Here is a 23,595-nt window from a genome sequence, read left to right as displayed (position 1 = left end):
AAAAAACAGATGAAGTCGCGCACCTAATTATGCTCGTGGTTTTAGACTATTTTTGTACAGCGCGATTAGGCGGTCTAAAACGTTTTAGAGCGAAAATGGCGGCGGCATCCGCAGTGGTGTGGTGTGAGTGGTGGCTGCGCCGCTGAAGCGGCAATGCCAGTGCGAGCTACGACGAAGGGCGGTGTGTGAGAATGCGTTCTAATTGTTCGAAGCGTTCTTCCGACGCCTATTTCGACTTGAAAATGCTAAAGCGGAATGGTGGTGCGACGAATGCGCCGATGAACTGTGATGAAGCTCGCAGTCGATCACTCTGTCGGTGCCTCTGCCATGCGTGCTCTGATCATTTTTCTTTTGCCTCCGAAGGATTTCAAGTGTCCGCAGGTAGTCGGCCTCTCATAACCGACGGTGAGCACGTGCGCGCGTGAATGGCTGAACTCAGCTGCTGCAAAGTTGGCGCAGAAGGGTGCTTGGGCTCCGCAGTGCACCCAAAGCAAAAGGTGGAGGCGAAGGCGACATGTAGGGCAAAATGAATGAAAACGAGCGAGGTTGGTAGTGTACGCTCAACCGCGTTGCTTTTCTCCGTGTTCGTTCTAACTGAAGCATTTGTGTGTGAGGCGTTCGTGTGGACATAAAAGTTTATTTTGCCCAACGGAGCATGCTCCGCGTTCGATCTTTCTTCTGTTTCTGTTTCTTAAAAAAAAATAAACCAAACCCCGATTTCACTGCTTTCGATATGATTTCCTCGCGCATTTAGGACCATTATAAAGTACCTTGACTTCAGACGATGCGCAAAAGCCAGCACTAGCCGTAGAATCAGCTGTTTTACTGAAGGGCGCCATTTGCATGGTTTCTTTACCTCTGCCAGCGCGCCCTCACGGCAACAGAATGTATCCACGAGAGTGTTTAATTGCAAAATGTAGCTGCTTCTTGATTTTTTGATGACTTTAACTTGAAATGCGGTTTCTGGAAAAAATATTCCAACTCGCAAAACAAGAAGTTCTTCTAAACTAAATTAATTTATTCACACGCTACATACAAATAAAAGTTAGCAAACGGCTCCTTGACGCGCGAATAAACCTCTTGCTGTGAAAATAAGCGGCCCAGGGTGGCATCTAGCGATCATTGGTTGATTCCGATTCTTGTGACGCGCTGACGTTTCGCCGAGACATCACTGTGTCGTCATTTTGACGTCACGGTCTAAAACTTTAGAGGGAGTCCCGTAATTCGTCCCAAGTGGCAAAGTAAGAAACTGCTCAAGCTGGCATTAAGCTTGCGGCTAAAGATGCTTACGTGATGGCTCGAAGATGGACTTCGGCATCAAAGAAAAAACATTCGATGGAGCATCCGTCATAGCCATATCTTCCAAATCAGTAGTTTAAACATTTGGTCTTTGAACATTCATTTACATTCATTGTATGTGAAGGAAGGAGAATGAGGTCTGCTAAGCTGCGTCCTAAGTTCACAGTGTGGCGCTCTGGGATTTTCTCATACCCATGCAGATTCCAATGATCCGACAGTACTGAGCGTTCCTGCAATTAAGCACGACGAACCATAATTTCGAGCCCTCTTCACGGAATTTTAATCGACGCTCACAGTCGTTATTATTGCCTAGGGATTTCGTGCATCAACAGGGGCTTAGATGTGTATCGTAAACTTGATTTCAGACTTATTTGAATATTGTGTGATCATTAGCTTAAGTTTCTCTTCTAGAAAGCAAAATGTGATCCATCACTACCTTCAGAACAGCAATGCCGCGGCAAGCGCCGTCAGGGTTAGCTAGAGTTTTACTTTTGGAGTTCAAAGAGGATGCTCAGTGTAGTTGCATCTGTTGTATATTCGTTGCGCAACGGGCATAAGCTTTGTGTCGCTTGCGTGATAGTGACTCGTGAAGAATGGGGTAGGTAGGAGAGTAATGGCTTTCACAATAAAAAATGTTTTTTATTTCCAGGCCTGGAAACCCGAGAGCTCCATTCGTCACTCACGAAATGTGCCTAAGACAGGTTTGTACACCAAAATGACTTTTTTATTTTAATAAGGCGGACACTTGGGCGTGTTTGAGAGCATTCTAAAACATTTCCAGGCGCTTATTTCTCTATTTGAACCTTGGGAGCCCCATAAGAAGGAACTTATCAACACATGAAGTTGCTAAGTAGAGACTTGAGGTTATTCCAAAGTTTGCATGAGAGGAGAAGAGTGAGAAATGCGACTTCTTAAGAATTATTGCTTCTGGAGCTCGGTCCCGCCCATGGTCCTAGGAATGGTCATTTTCCTTGAGACAAAACGGCTCCGGTTTTGTTCGCTCACACGTCGTTGTGGTGTAGGCGACCCTTTCTGATTTTTCTAAACCGGCCCGCTCAGAAGCGTTAAGTACACAGTGCAGCTGTAGCTGTCGCATGTTGGTGAGTATATGTAACCCTTATTAGGATGCAAGGGAAAAAGGAATACACAGCAATATGACAAACGCTAGTCTCCAACTGCTGTTTATTGAAAAACATGTAGTGAACCCTTCTCAACCTATTCGAAATCAAACTTGCCCAGTGGGGATGCCGCTCCTAAGATAGGGTATTACGTTTTTATATTGCCACGTAATGCTGACAAGCCCGGTAGCCACAAATGAAGACACTGGCGTTGCACTGGATTGTAACTATTTATTTGGGTGACTTGCACCTGCAAAAGAAAATAAGAGACTCGGCGGCGGGTATACCAACAAACGTGCTCGTCATTCGTCGAACTAAGAATGCAGTTTCACTCGTCCGCGCTCAATTTAAAGGTGGCGAAGAAAGATCTAAATAAAACCTCGAGCGCTGACTAGCATACCCCGGAATATTCTAGAATCACACGTGCGTGCCTGGAAGTTTTCTAAATATACCTCGAAGCAATTTCAGCAGCAACGGAAATTATAAAGCCACGTCTTGCGATATATTTGACATTGAACAGGGTACATAATCGATCCGTGCGCTACAACCACAATGATAATGCCCCATGCCGGCGGATCTCAAAAAACATCACCTTTTAACGGTTCCCGGCATTACTCCCCCTTCAAAAACATCGCCTATATGTTCCCAAATAAAAAGAAGTTTAACAAAAACATTAGAAAGTGTAAAGGTCACAAATTCTTTAAAGCTCGTAATATGGCTTGAAAGGTACAGCATATATGATTTCTGGGCGTGCGCGTTGCCGTTGTGGTGCTGTTGTACCTTCGGGAAGGACCTCATAGCTCACTTGGCCTGCGCGGCGAAAGATTTTTCTACGCCCAAAGTATCGACGTAACAACGTTTCTCTTATACCGGTAATGCGAATTCATGTCCATACCCAGATTCGGTCACCCGCCTTGTATTGTGCGTCGCGTCGTCACAACTTGTATGGTCGGGCGTCGGTGCGTTGCTGGTCCTCAATGTGCAGCCGTGCAAGTCGTTGAGCTTTCACTGCACGCTGAGGGTAGGCGGCGACGTCCAGGTTCTCTTCGTCGGTTACATCCGGCAGGATTGAATCGAGCGTGATCGTTCGATCCCTGCCATATACAAGCTGAAAAGCGGTCGCTCCGGTCGTCTCTTGGACGGCGGTATTATGATGGGAAATCACATAAAGCAGGATGGAGTCCCATGTTTTGTGTTCGGCATCGGCGCACATGGCAATCATGTCCGAAATCGTTTTGCTTAGACGCACCGTAGAGTCATTTGTCTAGAGATGGTACGCGGTTGTACGTCGATCATTTGTATGTCTATAGTTCGTATTATTATCTTACCTGTACTCACCTATGGTGCCGAAACGTGGAGGCTAAACATGAGGGTTTTACTTAAGTTGAGGACAACTGAGAGGGCTATGGAACGAAAAATGGTAGGGGTAACATTAAGAGATAGGAAGCGTGCACAGTGGGCAAGAGAAATAACTCAAGTTACTGACATTCGAGTGGAAACTAAGAAGAAGAAATGGGCATGGGCAGGGCATGTAGTGCGAAGAGAAAATAATCGATTGTCGCTTAGGGTAACAAACCGGATTCTAAGGGAAGGAAAGCGTTGCAGGGGGCGGCAGAAAGTTAGGTGGGCGGATGAGGTTAAGAAGTTCGCAGGGGTCAAGTGGATGCAGCAAGCACAGAACCGGGTTAAGTGGAGAAATACGGGAGAGGCCTTCGCCTTGCAGTGGGTATAGTCAGGCTGATGATGATAATGATGCGTTCGCAATGGATTGCGTTAGCTCTCCCGTGAATGGTGCTCCTCTGTCTGCGATAAGCAATTCTGGCCTCCGTGTCGGAGGAGAATTCTGTCGACAAAAAACTTGGCGACTTCCGGTGCGGAACCATAAGCGCCATAAGGCTGAGTTCTGGCTTCGGCGTACCGGGTCATGTACTCAGTAGCCACAACGGTCCACTTTCCCGTCGGTGAATTTGAGAAGGCTCCCTCCCAGGAGGTCCCTCACTATTTGTTGAAGCATTTAGCTCTCCTTCATCGCGCTTATCATGAGGCTAACGCTAGGTGTCAGGCTAAACATCCGGGGGTCCCATACGCACTCATGATATACATATGCGCATCAGGATTTCACAGCATATCGAGAAATTTTTTTGTTTGTTTAGTGTTCTCTGAGTTATTTTCCGGGGCACTAAAATGCATACAATGCTAATAGTATAATAATAATAATAATAATAGTATCATTACTATTATTATTATTTGGGATATATTTTATACTGTAAATAAATTATTCAATAGATCACAACTACGTGCATACGTTGGAAATGTGTTTGAATAGCTACGCAAGCTTCATAATTTGGAATTGCGTTACGATGCATTTTTATTTACTAGAACTATCTCATTGGGGTAAATTATTTGAGGCATGCGAAATCATTTCTCTCGTTTTGCCATTAACGAATATATTTGTTTATTACACCCTCCGGGCTAAAGGCTTTGCATAAAGGAGTGGGGAGAGATAAAAAATTCCGGCATAATTGGTTTATATATTCAATGTTATGTAAAAATATTTTACCGTGTTACTTTCTCAAATTATATAAATTTAGGTAAGCTATCACAAAAACACGATTGGTCATCAGCGGGAGCTACCGATTCAGGAAGGCAATTCCATTCCTGCAAGTACAGCGAATGAATGAGTGAAGGGAATATTTCATGTCGTACAATGGGTTGCCAACCTTTTGGGTGTGATGAATGCGGGTAGAGATATACAAAGAAGGAATAACGATGTCATCATACAACAGTAGATTATAAAAAACGTCCTGAAATAAAAGCAGGGAAGAAAATTTGCGACGGGATGCAAGTAATGTAAGTTCCCAAGAGTTTTTCATTGAAGTTTTGTTAGCCTTGCGGTTATACTTAATAATATTAAAAAGCACAGAGACATTTTGAAGCAGTTCAAGGAAATAGATTATTTTCTCTTCTTGGGCCCTAGATGGATGCGGCATACTCCAACTTGTTGCAAATTAATGATTTGTACAACAATATGGTTCCTGACGCAGGGGCAGTGGAAAAGTTTTGTTGTAGATATTTTAACATGCGGTTAGCGCTAATGAATAATATTACTAATATGTGACGGCCAATTAAGTGTACAAGTGGTGTGAATACTAAGATAGTGTAATGAAGAAAAAGGCCGGGGTCACTTTGACTTTCTAAAGTGGTGAGAGGCGAAAGCCATTCTCGCATCAACTGCTACGAATTACCTCGAGATAATTTGTTGTTGATGATGATGATTATGATGATGATGATGTGGCTTTTCCTTTTGAAGCAGGCGGTCATAGTTCCTGCGTCCTAGCCGGGAGTTAAAAAAATTGCTTCGTCGACGGAGTAATTGCGACGGCTGCTACTGGGTGCCGCACCCAGTTTGCCGTGCGGTGTTATATGGGGCTGAGCACGATGTTTGATGATTGTATCAGGCACGCTTGATACGGCTGCTACTCGGTGCTGCCACCAGTCGTGCGTTGAGCAGTTGTGATTCAATATTGATAATTAATTAAATAATCATTGATTTGGTATAATATTAGTGAGGTAGGTTCATTAATGCCACTACCACCACTTCTAATAATTAGGTTGGCCTAATTAGTGTTAGGCGTCGCGAAACATGGACAATTCTGTTCACAGACACTTCCGTTCACTGACGCTTTTGTTCACGGACACTTCCGTTCATGGGCACGAACGATGAGGCATTAGAGGCTTTCGCCGCAAAAGGTTCTTAAGGTCTTCGAAGATAGTAAGAGGTAAGTGCTGTACAGGTGTGGGATCAAAACATTTCGTTACATTTGGAATTGTATAGTTGCATTAGAAGAGGTCCCCCTTCATGGATCACTGCCTTGTTGTGGCGGAGGGGCTTGCGAAACTCGATGAAGACGTGAGCTCTGCTGTGTAGGGCCACCCAGGACAGACAGGTCACGGCAGAGTTCTGACAAAATGTGATTACATTGGAGAAAGTAATGCCAACCCACTCGAGTATTTCCTGCCAAGAAAGCCCTATGGCCTGTCACAATAGCATTATTGATATGGCGCCGGAAGATGAGCCCCCAGGTTGGAAGGCGTCCCACATGTTACTGGGGATGAACAAAGGGCAATTCCTAGTAGCTCCAGGACGAATGAAGCGGCCGGGCTAAAGCCAAACGGACGCTCAGTTGTGGATGTGTCGGGAAGCGGCCGGAAAGTCCGATATTGCAAGAAGATATATTACATAGCAACATGGAATGTAAGATCTATGACGCAAGGTAAGCTGGATGTCGTCAAGAGAGAAATGGACAGATTGAACATTGATATATTGGGTATCAGCGAGCTCAAGTGGACCGGAATGGGAGAATTTAATTCCGGCGACCATTATGTCGTTTATTGTGGGCCCGAATCCGAGAGAAGGAATGGGGTCGCTCTCATAGTAAACAGAAGAATGGGCAAAGCAGTGCTAGGGTACAACTCCCAAAAAGACCGAATGATTTCACTTCGGATTCAAGGTCACCCTTTCAACATAACAGTTATCCTAGTCTATGCACAAATCACTACTGCTGAAGACGCGGACGTTCAGATTTTATGCGGAGCTGCAATGCCTTTCAGACCGCACTCCATCATCAGACGTCCTTTTTCTCATATGAGACTGGAATACTAAGGTGGGGAGAGAAGAAATATCCGGAATTACAGGCATGTTCGGTCTTGGTGAACCCACTGAAGCTGGGCAGAGGCTAGTAGAGTTTTGTCAAGAAAACAACCTGACCATAGCGAATACTCAATTTCAACAGTAGAAGAGGCGCCTGTAGACATGGACTTCACTGGACGGTCTATACAGGAATCAGGTCGATTATATTCTTTGCCAGCAGAGATGGAGAAGCGCTATACAAGAAGTAAAAACAACGCCTGGGGCCGATTGTGGCACCGATCATCAGCTTTTTGTTGCTAAATTTAAGCTTAAATTGAGGAAAACGCACAAAACTTGAAGGCCTTTCAGGTATGATCTGGATCAAATTCCATCAGAATATGCTGTGGAAGTGAGGAATCGATTTCAAGAATTAGATCTATGAGACAGAGAGCCTGAAGAGATGTGGATTGATGTTCGTGATATAACACAACAAGTTGCTACTAAGGTAGTTCCAAAGCAAAAGAAATGCAAGAATGCAAACTGGTTATCCGAAGAGGCTTTGCAAATAGCTGAGCAAAGGAGGATGGCAAAAGTTAAGAGGGAAAGAGAAAGACACAAGATTCTCAATGCAGATTTTCAGAAAATAGCAGGGAGAGATAAGAATGCATTGCTGAACAAACAGTACCAAACAGTTGAGGACAACAGCCATTTAAGGAACACAAGAGCTCTGTATAAGACAATCCAAGATATCAAAAAAAGCTTCCGTGCTAAGCTGGCCGTGATAAAGGACAAACGAGGCAAGGACCTCACTGAAGCCTCAGACGTAAAGAAGAGGTGGCAGGAATACACAGAACTGTACAAGAAGGAACCAGATGTGCATACCCAACATAAGACAGTTGTGATTACTGATCTCGAGCCAGGCATCCTGAAGAGTGAAGTTGAATGGGCCTTAGCCAGCCTTGCTAAGAACAAAGCTAGAGGAATTGATGGCATTCCAGCTGAGTTGCTTCAAAATCTCAACCATGACGCTGTTAACATTCTGCATACATTATGTCAGAAGATTTGGACAACCCTGCAGTGGCCACAGGATTGGAGGAGGTCAGTTTACATCCCCATTCCAAAGAAAGGCAGTGCCAAAGATTGTTCCAACTACCGCACGATCGCGCTTATTTCGCATGCTAGCAAGGTGATGTTAAAAATCCTGCAAGGTAGGCTGCAGCAGTATGTGGATCGGGAGCTTCCGGACGTGCAAGCTGGGTTTCGCAAGGGCAGAGGAACTAGATACCAAATTGCCAACCTTCGCTGGATCATGGAAAAAGCAAGAGAGTTCCAGAAACCCATCTACTTCTGCTTTATTGGTTATGTGAAAGCGTTTCACTGCGTAGATCACAGCAGATTGTGGCAAGGCCTCCAAGAGATGGGAGTTCCAGTTCACCTCATCTGCCTCCTCAGGAACCTGTATGAAGGGCAACAGGCCACAGTAAGAACTGAGCATGGTCTTACTGATTGGTTTCCGATTGAGAAAGGAGTGAGACAAGGCTGCATACTGTCGCCCTGCCTATTTAACATATAGGCTCAGTGCATCATGAGGAAGGCCGGTCTGGACGACTCTTCAGCTGGAGTGAAGATTGCTGGAAAACGTATCAACAACCTCAGATATGCAGATGATAGCACTTTAATGGCAGAAAGTGAAGTGGACCTCAAGAGACTTCTGATGCGCGTACAAGAAGAAAGTGACAAGTTTGGGCTTAAACTGAATATTAAAAAAACAAAGATCATGGCGTCTTGCCCTATCAAGCCCTGGAGCATTAAAGGACAAGAAGTGGAGGCTGTGATAGATTTTCTCTTCTTGGGCTCCAAGATTACCCCGGAAGGAGATTGCAGCCATGAAATTAGGAGACGCCTGCTTCTTTGAAAGAGAGCCATGTTTAGCCTTGACCGCCTAGTAAAGAACAGAGACATTAGTCTGCAAACCAAGATCCGTATAACTCGTGCTATGGTCTTTCCAGTTGTGATGTATGGATGCGAGAGTTGGACTGTGAAGAAGGCTAACCGAAGAAGAATTGACGCGTTTGAATTGTGGTGTTGGTGGAGACTCTTGAGAGTTGTTTGGACTGCCAGAATATCAAGTCAGTCGATATTGTCCACCATAAACCCTGACTGCTCATTGGGGGTCCAATTCTAAAGTTAAAGCTCAGCTACTTTGGTCATCTGATGAGAAGAGAGGAGTCGCTGTAGAAAGATTTGATGTTGGGAAAGGATGAGGGTCGACGGGGAAGGGGTAGGCAGCGAACGCGATGGTTAGATGGCATAATCGAAGCGTTGCAGATGAAGTTATGTGATTGTAGGAAGATAGTGAGAGACCGGAAACCGTGGCGTGACATGGTCCATAGGGTCACGAAGAGTCGCACACGACTGAACTGAAATGATTAGTAGAGGTCACACGAATGTGATATTGCATTACATCATTTTGCAGTTCAATGACAATGTTCGCGCTGTTAATTTATTTTTGGTAATTTAACATTACCATTGTTCAGGGACCTAAAGCAAAGCCTGGTGGCGCAGTGGACTGAACGGCTTTTAGTGGTGAGTTGAGACCAATAACTGAGATGCACTGCGATCAGTTAGGTAGTAAATAACCCAGTAGGTACGCAGCTTGGTCAACAGTTCATAAATCCAGATTATTGCATGGCTCTATTAGTATCACCCGCCGTTCTGTGAATGAGTGCGCAGAATCATCAGCAATACGCTAGGGATTCTCGCTAGCTGACCTGTAGACCCGACTCGATTCAGTGTGGGGCGCGGTCAGAAAGGCACCAGACACCAGAACAAGGAAAGGGTAGAGATAATAGTTGCCCATGCAATCGCGTTGGCTGCTCCCATGTCCAGTGAAGATGGAAGGAGTGCGCTGCCTTTTACGGCGAAAGCCATTATTGGCTCATGCTTCCATGTCTATCCGTCCATACGTAACGGTTTGGTTACGTGGGAGGCTGTAGCTTGCAGCTGACATAGCCGACTGGACGCAGAGCTTCCTGACATTACATTTGGCAGAATGCTCCGACTCGGGCCCTTCATTTCATGTTGGAGGGTGATATCAGGATCAGCCTGCAAAGACCCTTGCATTCACGTTATTCCTAGTCCAAGCAGGTACGTTCATACGGCTGGGTTAAAGCAGGGCTTTATATGTTGACTGGTTGCTTACGCTATCGAGTCATCGCAAAGGTGGAAGGGAAAATAGAGGGAAATAGCTGCCATACTGGAGGGCTTCGGAACATAGTGCGATAAAGGCTCTCGCCTCATCCCAGTTTCGTGACCCAAAGTGCCGCTAGAAAGTTACTATAGAGCTTTGTGAACATGATCGGTTCATTTTACACTCCTGTATATTGTCTGGCTGAGTATTGCCATGTTCCATGAATGTGTGAGCAGAATTATCCCCACTTCGCTGGGGATTGTCGCTAGCTTAGCAGTAGACATATTGGAATTTTGTGTGCGGCGCGGTCAGCAAGGCACCAGACGCCAGGTAAAGGAAGGGTATTAGCCATGTATTTGCGATACCTGCTCCCATGCCCACTTCCTCATTATTCAGTTTAATTTCTCGTATGATGTTTCAAGGGTGAGATTTGGCTCGGGTGCCTCATCCCTGGAGAAATGACTGCTCAACGCTGCTTGACCCCTGATGCTTCCTCGGATTATTGCTGGTGGCTAATGTCAACGTGCTCCGCCGCCGAAGAGCAGTATAAAACGTTTTGTTTAAAAACGTACTGAAGACATAGTTGAGGCATATACTTGGAATAATAAGCTACAGAAAGCGCATCAAGGAATGACTAAATTTAGTGGGCTAACCGCTAAGTCGCTGCTGCAGATAGAAATGCTGGTAAAGCATATAAGGTTGACAGGCTTCCGGAGCAAAAACTTGCACTGATGATGCGCACTGTGCTTATTTTAAAATAATATCTGAGAGGCCTTGATGACGACGAGGAAGTATACCGCGCAAGGGCAGTGTGCACTGAAGACTACAATTTATGTATCCTATAAAAACAAATTCTGAAACCATTATACATTATATATGTGCGAAGAAGTTTTATAAAAATAATGACCAAATTCTTTTGTAGAATCCATATTTTATCGGGAAACACCTCGTGGGGCGAGAATAGAACCAACAACTGAAAATACACGAAACAAAATACATGAAAAGTCAGAGCGTACTACAGTAGGAGACAGGAGCCGGTGCAGATGCTCGCGGTGCTTTGGACAGGGTAGTAAAGGCACGCAGGGTCGCTGAGGGGAAGCCGGGTAAGCCCAGCAGGCCGCTAGCCACTGGAAAGAGCCCTATTACGGCCTCTGGCTGTCGTCCAACGGCCGAAGCGTCAGGCTTCTTGATGCACTGGAAGCCTGGCGCTTCTGGCGGAGTTTGTCGGAGGTCCTTGCACGTAGCATCTTTTCAAAATATAATACTATGCGCTTTACTGTACTGAAGGAGAAGCAAAAACCTATTCTTAAGACATTCAACTACATCAGAGTGTCAGCCTACGAAAAGGTTCTTACCCTTTGTAATACCGGCTTTTGCCTGCGGCAGTGAAAACTGAATCCTGAGTTCCTTCGGTGCTCAGCCTAACCAGTGATCGACCTCTGTACATGCCTTTTTTAGCCCAGTAGGAGTAAAGCTGACGATGGACGATGATAATTTTCTTCATCGTATTAGAAGCGTGAAGTCCCCTAAACTATAGGAAGCTAATGAAGCATTTACATTCTGCAACGTACAACACGGTTATCAAAATTATGGCGGTCTTTCGTCCTTTTTGAGAGAAAAGTATTTCCAGCATTACAAAGGCGCAAAGTGTACATTCCAAAATAGAGTGGTGTAGCCCGTGCTTTATATGGTGGGATATTCGGGCCTTTCCAGCTCTTGGCTTGTAAAACCTGTTACTTTAAAGCAAATCTCAAATAACGGTTTTTACCGCAGACTGTTGTGTTTAATGTACCTGTTAGTAAACAAATAAGAAGTGACTAAATCAGGCGCATAATGCGCAAATAAAAATAATTCCATAGGTTTTCAAACTTAGTCAAAGCTAAAATTATTCCTATTTTTAGCCGTTCTATCAAACGAAAAAATTAATCCGCAAAAAAACGTGCTATGAATATACGAAACCAGGGAACACGCTAGGCTAATCGATAACAACCTTTCTTCTTAACAGGGAATGGGCTTTCAGGTTTTTGCAACTAAGCGCGATACATATAATAAGCAGGTGCCGGTTGGATTCTTTGTTTCCAGTGTGCGTCTATCGGAAAGAAATTCAATAAAGAGTGATTTATTCATGGCCGTGGCTTTAGAAGACAAATATTTTCATCCGGTGAATTTCTGACAATGCTAATTTTGGATCGATTTTGCGAGCACGTAAACTAATAGCGCTTACACGGTTTACGCAATCACGCTATGTCGCACCAATTTTCGAATCACGAACAAGTAATTCTAGTTTCCTAGGTGCGAAAAATGCCCCAGTTGTGTCAGTGTGCTAGTTCTTATAAGTTTCGCTAGGTACAGCGCATTGTTGCAATATGAAGTCATACAAGATAAAGATTGTAATTATGGCCATCAAGCGTAAGCTTCTATGTCGCGGCGTTTACAAACATTGGGTGACACGTCAGATTGATGACATGCCCTATAAACTGGACTTCAGTGTTCAAGGCGGAAAAATGAAGAAAAATGCGATTTCCAAAACATAGATGTAGAGGCGGGAAACCCAACCAGCAGCGACAAATATGGCGATGGCGAAGTGGTACAAAATGGCGGCAGAAAAAACTTATCGATTCGAGTTAATCGCTGGTTTGAATAAGTCTAGAAGCCATAAGTATATATATCTACATATGTGCAGAAAAAACAAGCTTTTGTCTGTTCTCCGACGATAATTGACGGAACTGCTATCGAGTTATTTCTTTATAACGCTTTAGGATGAAATTTGATAGGCGGGGAATAGAATAACCACAGCAAACAGCTGCAACTTCTTTTCAAAGGAAGGACAAGATCGGATTCTAAGAGTAAGGCAAAATTGTCTTCAGTGCTTTCAGATAAAAAACACAATCGGAGCGGAATTAAAACGTTAGAAATAAAACCCCGGACCTATAATTTATTATCGGAGCCCATTAAGTGCTGAGACACAATGACAAGTGTTCGCAATTGTTATACCCGTCTTTAGCTGGTGCTAACCCGTCATATTCTTGGTATAGTCAAGAGGCAACTTGAAAGAAATCTATAGCACGATAGTTCAAAATTAACTGCAGCTTTGCTATCCTACTGAGATCTCTGGTTTCTTGAGTTATTTTCTAATGCCTTTTTTCAAACTGACAGAGGGACTTGACGTTCCCCTTTACAGCGTGAAAACGCGATTCTCGCCTGCTAGATTCCCTTGCGGACCTTGATACGCCTACTTATCGTTGACAAAACTAGTCCTTCCGTAATATACAACGGTATATTCATGATATTTAATAAATATATTAGGTAATCACGAATGCACTCGAAATATAATAAAAATATGTTTCTAGATATTATATTCGAAATATATATTAAGATATATCAGAAATAACACGCCTGAAACTACACTCTGAGCCTATGTCGAAAAGGTGTGAAATGCATATCAGTGTTTAGGGGGTTGGAAATGCATTAAAATGTACATTTGGAAAATAAAAAATTAATTCGTAGGAACCACAATTCAAGCCTTGCTCTATGTTCAAAATGTATTCTTAAAACCTGTCTATAACAAGCTAGAATAGAATATACGCTTTGAGCACACTTCCAATGTGTGAAAAATACATATTTGTTTTTAGTATGTTGGAAATGTATTAAAAATGTAAGTTTTAAATGTAAAATAATTCGTCTAAACTAAAGTTTTGGTCCAGCTTGATATTCGAAATGCACCTTTAAAACTCCTCAGGAGTGTTATGCCTGAAATCACGCTTCGGGCGTACTTTGAATACGTACAAATACATGTACCTATGCATTTTTAGCATGACTGGACTGTAATAAAACTGTTCTTTAATAAATATAAAATTTATTCATCCCAAGTACAAATGAGGTATTGCTCGATATTGGTAAATTATTTTTGAAATCTGTCGAAAATAGTAGAGCAAAATGTGCGCCCCAAGCATATTTCGATATGTAAAAAATATAAATGCGTTTCAACATGCTGAAAATGATTCCAATATGTACTTTAGTAAACATTAAATTACTTCTTGAGAAATGCACTCCGAATATTGCTCGACGCTCAAACTTATCTTTTAAATGTGCACTTATTCCTTGCTCTCTACTCTCCGCCAGAAGTAGTCTAAGTTGACTAACAGCTGTATGTTACTCTAAGCAAATAATCATGTGGCAGTACTCAAACGCTGCGCTAACAGTGGTTGAGGAACAGATATCTGATATGTAATTCGCACAACTGGCGTCACATTAAGATCCACCAGGGATGACGCCTCTATCGCTTAATGATGCGAATTAATCCTTTGTTTGTCGTTAAGCTGCTATATTTACGCACGCAGAGAGACGATTTATCGCGTAAGGTCGGGTCTGCAATGCTGGAGGTCGACTTTCGCCAGACAATGCATGTAGGTCCGACTGCTTTAAGCTTGACAAAGCTCAATACCAAGAGGCACCAAAGTCGCTTACCGAGGCACTGATAAATAGTGTAACACAGGTTTTGGGCTCAGATATGCTCAGCGCCTGATGCTCTGAAGAGAACGACAACCATGTTCAACGCGCGTGACGGTCAGGAAAGAAAACGACAACGAAGCTCTCTCTCCGACGCTCGGGCGTGCGCTTACAGAAGTGCAACGACGGATCGCAGAACGCTCCATTGACTGTTGACGGCGTAGCGGCCTGTTCAAGGAGTCCTATTACAATAGCCTTTTTTTGGTTTTGTCAGCTAGCTCTGAAAATTAGGTTATATTTATTTTCTTACGTCATTTATATTTTCTGAGTATTTTTCGCATATTTTCTTCCATTTCAAAATGTGCATCATATTTCTGGCGCATATTTACCGTACTAGAAACCTGCCAGAAACATATACTTTTCACAGATTGTTTGTAAGCTCTCAGGTAGCATCAAGGGTACATTAGTAATGATTTCAAAGTACAGTGTTAATGTGTTGGTGGAAGATTTTCGATGCCTGCATAAACGGCCAAACTTTGTAACGTACGTTTTTGATATGTCAGAAAACATTATAATATAAAAATTGAAAATATAAACATATTTGGAAAAGATATGCAGTATTGCACTCCTAGTATATTTATAACATATTCATTCTACATTTTACGTATTGTGACAAAATACTACGAAATAATTATGTAATAAATTCGAACAAATTTGAAATATAGTTTAGCAGATACTTTTTAATCTAAGAGGATATGTTACTACCCACTAATTCATAATCTCGTTTATATTGGACTTTTTATTATGGCCCACAAACTCAATAGTGCACAGTTATAAGGTGCCATATTATATGAAAGGGTATTCAACGAGCATAAAAATACTCTTTAACCAATCATAGGAAACCTTGTGCGGCATGGTGCATCACATCTGACTCTGAGATCGAAGGCCCTGGTTGCACGGACTCCAACGGCACATTCTTATCCAAAAGCAAAGCCTAAGTAGGCAGTGCCTGTCAACTCTGGTATTCCACATGGCCGCTTAAAGTCACACAACTCGAAGGCCGGTCGGCGCATGGTTATGTTGCATACCAACTACCTGCTGCCGGACACATGACCATAATGTTTGGCGCACGATGCTCATGACCAATTTTCTGGATAATGAATTATGCTTCGCCCACCATCAATGTTTCCCTTTTCTTTCTCTATTATCACAGTGCAACCCAGCAGCCAGAGTACCGGATTGCCCACGTGGCTGTCGCTGCTTCCAACATGCGCAATCATCTTGGTTGGCACACTGCTTCGCTCCTGACCTCCCACTCCCTCCTGGATACAATCGGAGGAGAAGAAACTAGCATACGCAAGGCGGTATTTTAACAGTTAAACAAATAAAATATATTAAAATCACAAATACGAGTGCTGCTTATTGTATATTTGTTTTACTAAAGGGTTCTATTACATTATGTCCTTTTTAATTGTAAGAAATATAATAACCCCCGAAAGGAAAACAAGCAGTTCCTTCGACGCGTAGATGGATTGAGCCTCCAAACCTTCAAGGGCTTTCTAGCTATACTTAATCTGAATTGAAATAACCAAAAACGAGATTCAAGAAACTCAGCTTAAACACTCAACAGAAGCCGAGCGAAATTGCAAAAAAAGAACGCGTTTCTCCATATCCAAGTTGCTATGGGAGCTAAAACCGGCTTATACTTTCCAACAGACATAATGTGTTTGGTCGAACCAGGATTTAGCAAAGACTTCAAATGCTGCTGGCCAGTTTAGTGTTCATGCAGCCAGTCTAACCGCCTGCAAGGATTGAAACGTGGAACCAGCCAAGGAGTATTCCTGAGTGCGGTCTCTGTGCAAGCTGTTCAATACGTCACTGGATCATCGAAACATATCTCGACATCCAGTGCTGTTCCGCTAAGTGCGTCTCGAGAGTCGTTTTGTTTTTCTAAGGAACCTGCTGCCAAAACTGATAGTTAGCAGTTCAGTGAGCGATGCGTAAAATAAAAAAAAAATCTTTCTTAATTGTGGTTAACTTTAGCTAACGCGGACCACGGCGCCCTTTTAAGACCACCTTTCTTGGCAAACTTAGTGGTGTACTGATGGCAGCGGAGTGGGGTGGCTGCTTTCTCTATCTCTCAACTGAGCAGTTCATTTATTATATGTTTATTTAATAAAATATAGTGAACATTTGCATAGAAAAGTACGATTATTAAGTGGCGGTTTTCGCGTCGCCAGCAGGTGCCATCAGCTACATATTCTGTAGAGTATTGTTGAATAATATATCTCCATATAATTTTTCTTAATATACATCTCTGCATATTATCTTTTTTTTTCAGGCAACAGAATTAGAACTGCTTTAATTTGGCTTACATCAGCAGCTATACTTTCCTAAGAAGTGAAGGTAAGCTGCACTTTAGCCTCGATATCTAATTAGCTGATGCTGCACTTGTGCCTGGAATGCATACGTCTTGTATATCCGCGTTAGACGTTTTGAGAACCTTGAATTTCGTTTCTGCGTGTGCGCGTTTTTTTTTCGTGAAAACCGCTACGATTTACAATTCGACGATGGAAGTGAGATTACCAGAAAAAGAAATATACTTTGAGTTCACTGGCGATCAGGCAGCAAAACGTCAGCTACGTACGGCAGTGCCCTGTCTAAATGGACAGCATGGGCCGACGGGTGAGTGGCAGCCGGAAGTGCGATGTTTAGGTAGGTCTGTTACTAGTTTTCACGAAGTCGACGCAGAACGTGCGGCTTTGTGAACTATAATTGGCAAGATGGTTCTTCAGCCTACGATGGCGTCTCGGGCTCACTGAGAGTGCTTAGTCGGGCGATCAAACTTGATTGTAACACATTTGTTGTAACGCCATCAGCATTTGTCGAAACATTGTGCGAATAAACAAGGACGAAGAGAATAACAATCTGGGGGGCGAGTTGATGTATGATGGAAATGAACAGCGGCGCAACACGGAAATACACAAGAAAGGGACACATACAAAGAGAGTAAGGCAGGGACACGACCCGAGTGCCATCCACCTCGTATGTCATCCGCAGCGTCATTACGTTAATGGAACGTTCGCTTGGAATATTCCAGCTGTATGCTGCTGCATCTTTAGACCTTTAACTTCATGATGTATGGCGCATTGCGGTTGAGAAGACCAGGATTTCTGAAAGAGGAACTTACATAACATGAAGACTCAAGGAAATGAAACCCTTAAATAGGCAGCTGCGCACTTCAGGAATTAAAAAGAGAAAAAATGGCATTCAATATGAAATATTTAGAGCGCTAAAGACCCTCTTCCACAGTCGATTTTGCGATTCGAAAGTGAAAATCTGCAGGAGACTACTTAAGAACACGTGCATTTTGTTCCGCCATTCAGATAAAGTAACCAGAGAGGAAATGGAGGGGGGGCTTCTATCAGCAGCCCTGTCGTCACATTGTCTGACACGTATTTCTAAGTTATTTCCTCACATCCGTTGTTTGTATAGCTTTCGTTTGACAATTTTTGTCAGCGCCTTTGTCGTCAAAGGCGAATAGAAACAGAAATGGTCGATTAGGCAGAAGTCGAACTTGTCGGCTTAGTTGGTTCTTAATTCAAGGTAATAATAAACTGCTCTATCAAGACAAGGACGAAGAAAAGGCTGGACGCGCACATACGCAGACTAAGACCTTTATAGCATTGAATTATGAACCAACTAGCCCGACAAGCTCTACTGAAACATCGGTCTAGTACCACGGGCTCTTTTTAAGTAGCAAAACAAGGCAAAATACAGCGATCTCTTGCACCTGTCTCATAGCAGTGGCGACCTGCTAGTCCAGGTTTTCACCCTTTTGTTTGAAGGAGATCATGCCTTTCCAAGTTCTACTTGTTGGTTACATTGGTCCGTGGTAGGCACATGCCAGAAGTATCTGCAAGAGCTTGTGGTTTAAAGCTTGGCGACAAGTGTAGCTTCTGCGAAACTGGTTGATGATTCTTTTGTACGATAAAAACGATCCACGGAAATCACACGGGCGGTACATGGAACACCTCCAAATGGTAGCATGGCCTTCAGAATTCTTGCGGAAGCAAGTTTTTGTGAAGCTGCCCATTGGAAGACATCATGGTGGAACTTCAAGCTCTGTCACAGTGCTATGCGGAGCCAGCAATCTCAAAGATTTCCAGGAAATCTTAAAAAAGGTCCCAAGTATTGTTTCCAGCCTCATAGCTGTCGACCAGGACTGCTACGGGTACTGCTCTGACTTGAAGTGAGTGCGACCAATCGAGACAAAGAAATGATCGTCAGCAAAGGAGTGGAATATCTTTATCGTCATGGGAGTGACAGGGTTACAGTGAAGGCGCTGCTCAAAATGTAGGCACCTTTTTAAAATTTAAATAACCTTACGGTCCTCAAACCAGACAAAGAAAGGTGCTTTGTAATTCTATTGCAGGACCTGTTTGAGAGCAAAGCACACAAATGCAAAAATTTTCATGTGAGTGAAGCTCGACTTCAAGAAAGAGAACGGAAGCTCTGAAGCTTTTAAAGAATTTGAAATTGCTGCAATTGAGCGAGGCCGTGAGAGATGAAGTTACTGGAGGCCTTGAAGTGCTTTTCACAGAAAAAGCGCACAATATTGCTTGTACCTTTTCTCGTTAGTGTATGACTGGAAATTTTGGCAGCGTAATGTAGGGAAGTTCCTTCAAAAACACCTGAAGATGCTATGGGAGAATGACCCTTTCCTTCTTCGCAGGCCAAAGGAACTTACTGAACAGATGAAGAGCGGGCTATAATGCAGACTACCGCCTTTTCATTGGATACTGAAGGCGTATTTTATTCTAATCCACACGAAGGTATGTTCGCTGTCATCAGAGAAAGCGTTGAGCTTCGGAATGCTGTTAATCTCAATACTGGTCATCTTAAGGAAATTTTAAATTTTTATCAAAAGTCTTCAGCCATCTCCCACACGGGAAGTATCATACTCAAAATCTGGCATCTGTATAGTTTGAAGCATAGGTGCCGCTCTGAGCGATATTTTTCTGGCATAATTTGATATGTGCTTACAAGGCAAATTGCAACATTTGGGTGCGATATGTGTGCGTTCTATAACTCGATTACAGCAAAGGAAAGGCGCAGCATCTGTCACTCGCGAAAGATCAGAAGCGCAGTCCGGCGGCGTTGGAGCGCACTCCTTCTCGTTTCGTCCTCACAGCTCACGCAAATGGGTGACGTCACATTCTTGATGTCACCGTAATTGGGTGCCTTAACTGTTTTAGTCTTTGGTATTTTCAAATTGCGCGCCAATCGCAGTATCTGTAATTTGCGGAATTCCGCTATCATCCTCACGGTAGACAAGCGTATTTATGAATAGCGTTTAGCTATATTTTGCGGAGAGTAGTGTGAAAATATATGTTGTTTTGAAAGATACAGAATGTTATCCTCTACAAAGGAAACGACTAAATTGTTCGCGGGCGACAAGTAGTCTGAAAACCTTGTAAATATTTTGTACTGTATATTTTGTCATTATGTACCGTCTTTGTCAAAAGTAAACAGGCTGCAGGGTCTGTTTCTCAGCTTTGTAGTAATACATTCATATCACATCTGAAGCTTTAAATCTGTGAAAACTAAAGGCCATTGCTTGTCCTCACTTTTGAACGAGCTGGGATCCTCTGGGAATCTTTGCTGGCTTTATAATACAAGTGGAAAGCAATTGACCATGCAGCCTGGTGACTTTTGGCAAAGACGGTACGTTTAGCAATAAACAAAAAGAAAATTCCGGGGCGTGGTACAGTGGTAAAGCACACGGCTAGGGATCCCGGTGATGGAGGTTCGATTTCCTAATGAAGACATTTTTTTTTTAATCAGGATGAGTCGCACACCTCCCAAGCATTGCTATGCAACGCAGGCAGAACTTGGCGAGGGGGCTGCGCAAATGGGCTTGGCTGTGACGTCACGGCATATTGCAAACGCGAAGCTTAGCTCCGACCCTCGTAGCCAAGCTATTCGCTTCAATATTGCAGAGCACACAACGCATGCCGCAGAAACCAACCTACTTTTGAAAAAACTCGGTGGTCCGTCCTCGGGCCCCTTTTATTTCTATGACTTCCAGGCTAACACTTTTTGAATTAACTTTTTGCTGATTGTATTACTTACCGTGAAATCAGGCACGATAATGATGTATTTTGCCTTCAGTCTGACATTAACAAGGTTCTCTATTGGTGTAACAAATGTAATATTAAACTAAACATTGATAACAGCAAACATTTTCACATTTCTCGCATTTCAATCCCGCGTAATACTTATCACATTAATTCATTGATTCACTTGTTTTCGATTCGGAGGCTGTGCAGAACCGCGCCTTTCGTTCCAACATTTTTATCACAGAACAAATAGTGTAACTTCAATGAAACCAAGTTTTTCCCTTGCACTTCTATCTGACCCTAGGTCAATGGGTCATTATGACTATTTTATAAATTTTATCACAACTATCTGAACGGCAGATTGCTAACAAGACCATCATACATATCGACACGCATTGATCACCTCCATAACGTTGGGGTTCCATTTTGTCGCACAAAATATTTTCATGATTTATTCATACCTAGAACTTGAGTCAGCTGCAATTACCTTCCCCAATTATTGTTTGTATGAGGGTTATAACAAATTTCGCAAAGGAATTATTTCTTTTTGAATATTTTTATGCTTCTAGATGTGTTCATATTTGCCTTTTACTCTGTAAAAATGTTTTTACTGTATCCTCGCCGGATTTTGAACATATTTGTCTTCTTTACTTGCGGCTCTATACTTATACTTGTATTTTCTACAGTTCCACCCAATACAACCTCAATATTTTATATTCGAAAAGTACTCAGCGGCTCGCCGCTCACGCCAAAAAGATTTCATCACACTTGAACAATTTGAGTCCCAGTAGGCATTTAAATCCCATACTGCACTCAAATCCCAAACCCAGTTGCACCGTTATCAACGAGAGCTAATGTAGAGACGCCATTAACCGCCACATAAAGTTTGTTCTTAAGCATTGAAAATAGAGGAGGAATATCACAGCAGAGCGACGCGCTGGTTAGTTTTCCGGACGCGGTGATCAGGACCAGCGACGAGGTGACGGATACTATCGCATGCGAAGTACGGTAGAAGGAGCGACGCTCTATTCCAACGCCGGGAACAACGAGCATGCAATTAAGTACTTCGAAGGCCCTCGAGCGTATCACTTGTTGCTACCCAGGTAGCACAAGCGATCGGTCCGATACTGGAATTTGTTAGCGACGCTTGGCCCGACAGTGGCCCGATTTAGTCAATGCGCTGCTAATAGTGGTGCAGCCATGCGTTAAACTGACCACTCATGAACCAGTGAATTTTCTGTTCTCCCCATGTTGTCATTCAGCTGGCTGACAGCGGGCAATAATGACCTTGCGTATAGAATTGCTTGCAAACATTGTATACACAATTATATATGCTGTTCAATATTGCCCGGCCATCTATAATGGCTTGACCATATAGCGTGAATCAAGCATTCATTGATAAATATTGTATTGCCTGTATTGATGCATATATGGTTTGTCGCCATTGAACATACCTTAATTTTCTCAATACTGGACTGATGGCGGCCCAATGACGGCGTGCTACTTGGGTACAGTTGATATTGCTGCTCTTCAGTTGCGGTTAGCACTGAGTGTAGCTGTTAATTGCTTGACCATAGCTCCAGCTAAATATAAAATATTAGTCGCATATTAGGCACATACACGCATTCACGCGTGTTAGTTACCAGTAATGCCTGGCGTCATCATCTGTAGTCAAGTTCTGAGTCCTGCAGGAAAAGTAAAATGTGAGAAACCTCCTTTCTTCAATGATTTCCCCGTAGGAAGACAATGTCCTTGGGTGACAGTTGCGTCGAGGACGGTTGTTGTATGTGCGCAGCTAATTTGCCCGAAAGGCTCAAAAAGACACTTCAGAGGTAGGCAAAGAAAGCCAGATACATATTTTTGGCAGCTACATTGAGCGCCACGGAAATTTTTGTTCGCAAGCTTTAATTGGCATTATTTACCTAATTACTGAATATTCACCTTAAACAATAAATGGTAATTGCTGAGCTAAAAAGCACATGTAGAAATCATGCTTCATTATTTGCGATAAAGAACCCTCACGTGCGTAGTATTTTTCGAAAATAAAGTAGGAAACCCCCAAAATATAATGTTGCACTCATTTATATCCTTATCGCTTTGTAGTGTTTATCGACATTGCAATGTGCGAAGCGCTCAATCTAAATCGCGCCTTCAAGCACGCCAGAGGGCTTACGCGTAGCTATCATCCCCCATATATCACCCTTACTCTGCAAGGGGGCACCAATTACGGTTCCCGGTTGTTTCGTTAGCTCAAATCATGTTGAGAGCATAATCCATTGCTGCGCGCGAAATTGCTGGCAAAGGTTTCTACATTTCGTGGCATTTTCGTGGAGATGGAAAAAAGGCCTATGTAAAATTTGTTTAGCGCAAATAATGAAACCGGGATTTCTGAAAGTTATCTCCGACTCTTCAAGTCTCATTTACACGTATAAAGTGAATATTTATTAGTTGGACCATATAGAGTTCTACCAAGAGAGTTCTACTTAAGTTGAGGACAACCCAGAGGGCTATGGAACGAAAAATGGTAGGGGTAACATTAAGAGATAGAAAGCGTACAGAGTGGGTCAGAGAAATAACTCAAGTTACCGACATTCTAGTGGAAATTAAGAAGAAGAAATGGACATGGGCAGGACATGTAGTGCGAAGAGAGGATAACCGATGGTCGCTGAGGGTAACAAACTGGATTTCAAGGGAAGGAAAGCGTAGCAGGGAGCGGCAGAAAGTTAGTTGGGCGGATGAGATTAAGAAGTTCGCAGGGGTCAAGTGGATGCAGCTAGCACAAAACCG

The 23,595-nt window shown here is 43.1% G+C and overlaps 1 protein-coding gene across 8 annotated transcripts in view; it reads left to right on the top strand.

Annotated features, from left to right (window-relative positions):
- LOC146171877 (uncharacterized) overlaps positions 1–23,595 on the top strand; it is a 59,551-nt gene that overhangs the window by 6,213 nt on the left and 29,743 nt on the right. For 2 of the 8 annotated variants that reach the window (XR_014702739.1, XR_014702736.1), the window contains exons 2-4: positions 1,949–2,000; positions 17,028–17,092; positions 19,422–19,521. Coding sequence is in view for 1 of the 8 variants with exons in the window: in XM_084586272.1 (XP_084442398.1) it covers positions 1,949–2,000; positions 15,900–16,037 (190 nt within the window). In the remaining 7 variants the exon portion in view is untranslated. Of the gene's footprint in view, positions 1–372; positions 546–1,948; positions 2,001–15,899; positions 16,088–17,027; positions 17,093–17,120; positions 17,372–19,421; positions 19,522–23,595 lie in introns of those variants that run through there. The other 6 variants (XR_014702743.1, XR_014702742.1, XR_014702738.1 and 3 more) reach the window with 6 other exon arrangements.

Source organism: Amblyomma maculatum, unplaced genomic scaffold (assembly GCF_055883805.1).
Source record: "Amblyomma maculatum isolate TAMU_Amacu unplaced genomic scaffold, ASM5588380v1 scaffold_17, whole genome shotgun sequence".
Lineage (NCBI taxonomy): Eukaryota > Metazoa > Arthropoda > Arachnida > Ixodida > Ixodidae > Amblyomma > Amblyomma maculatum.
This window is presented reverse-complemented; position numbering and strand designations above follow the sequence as displayed.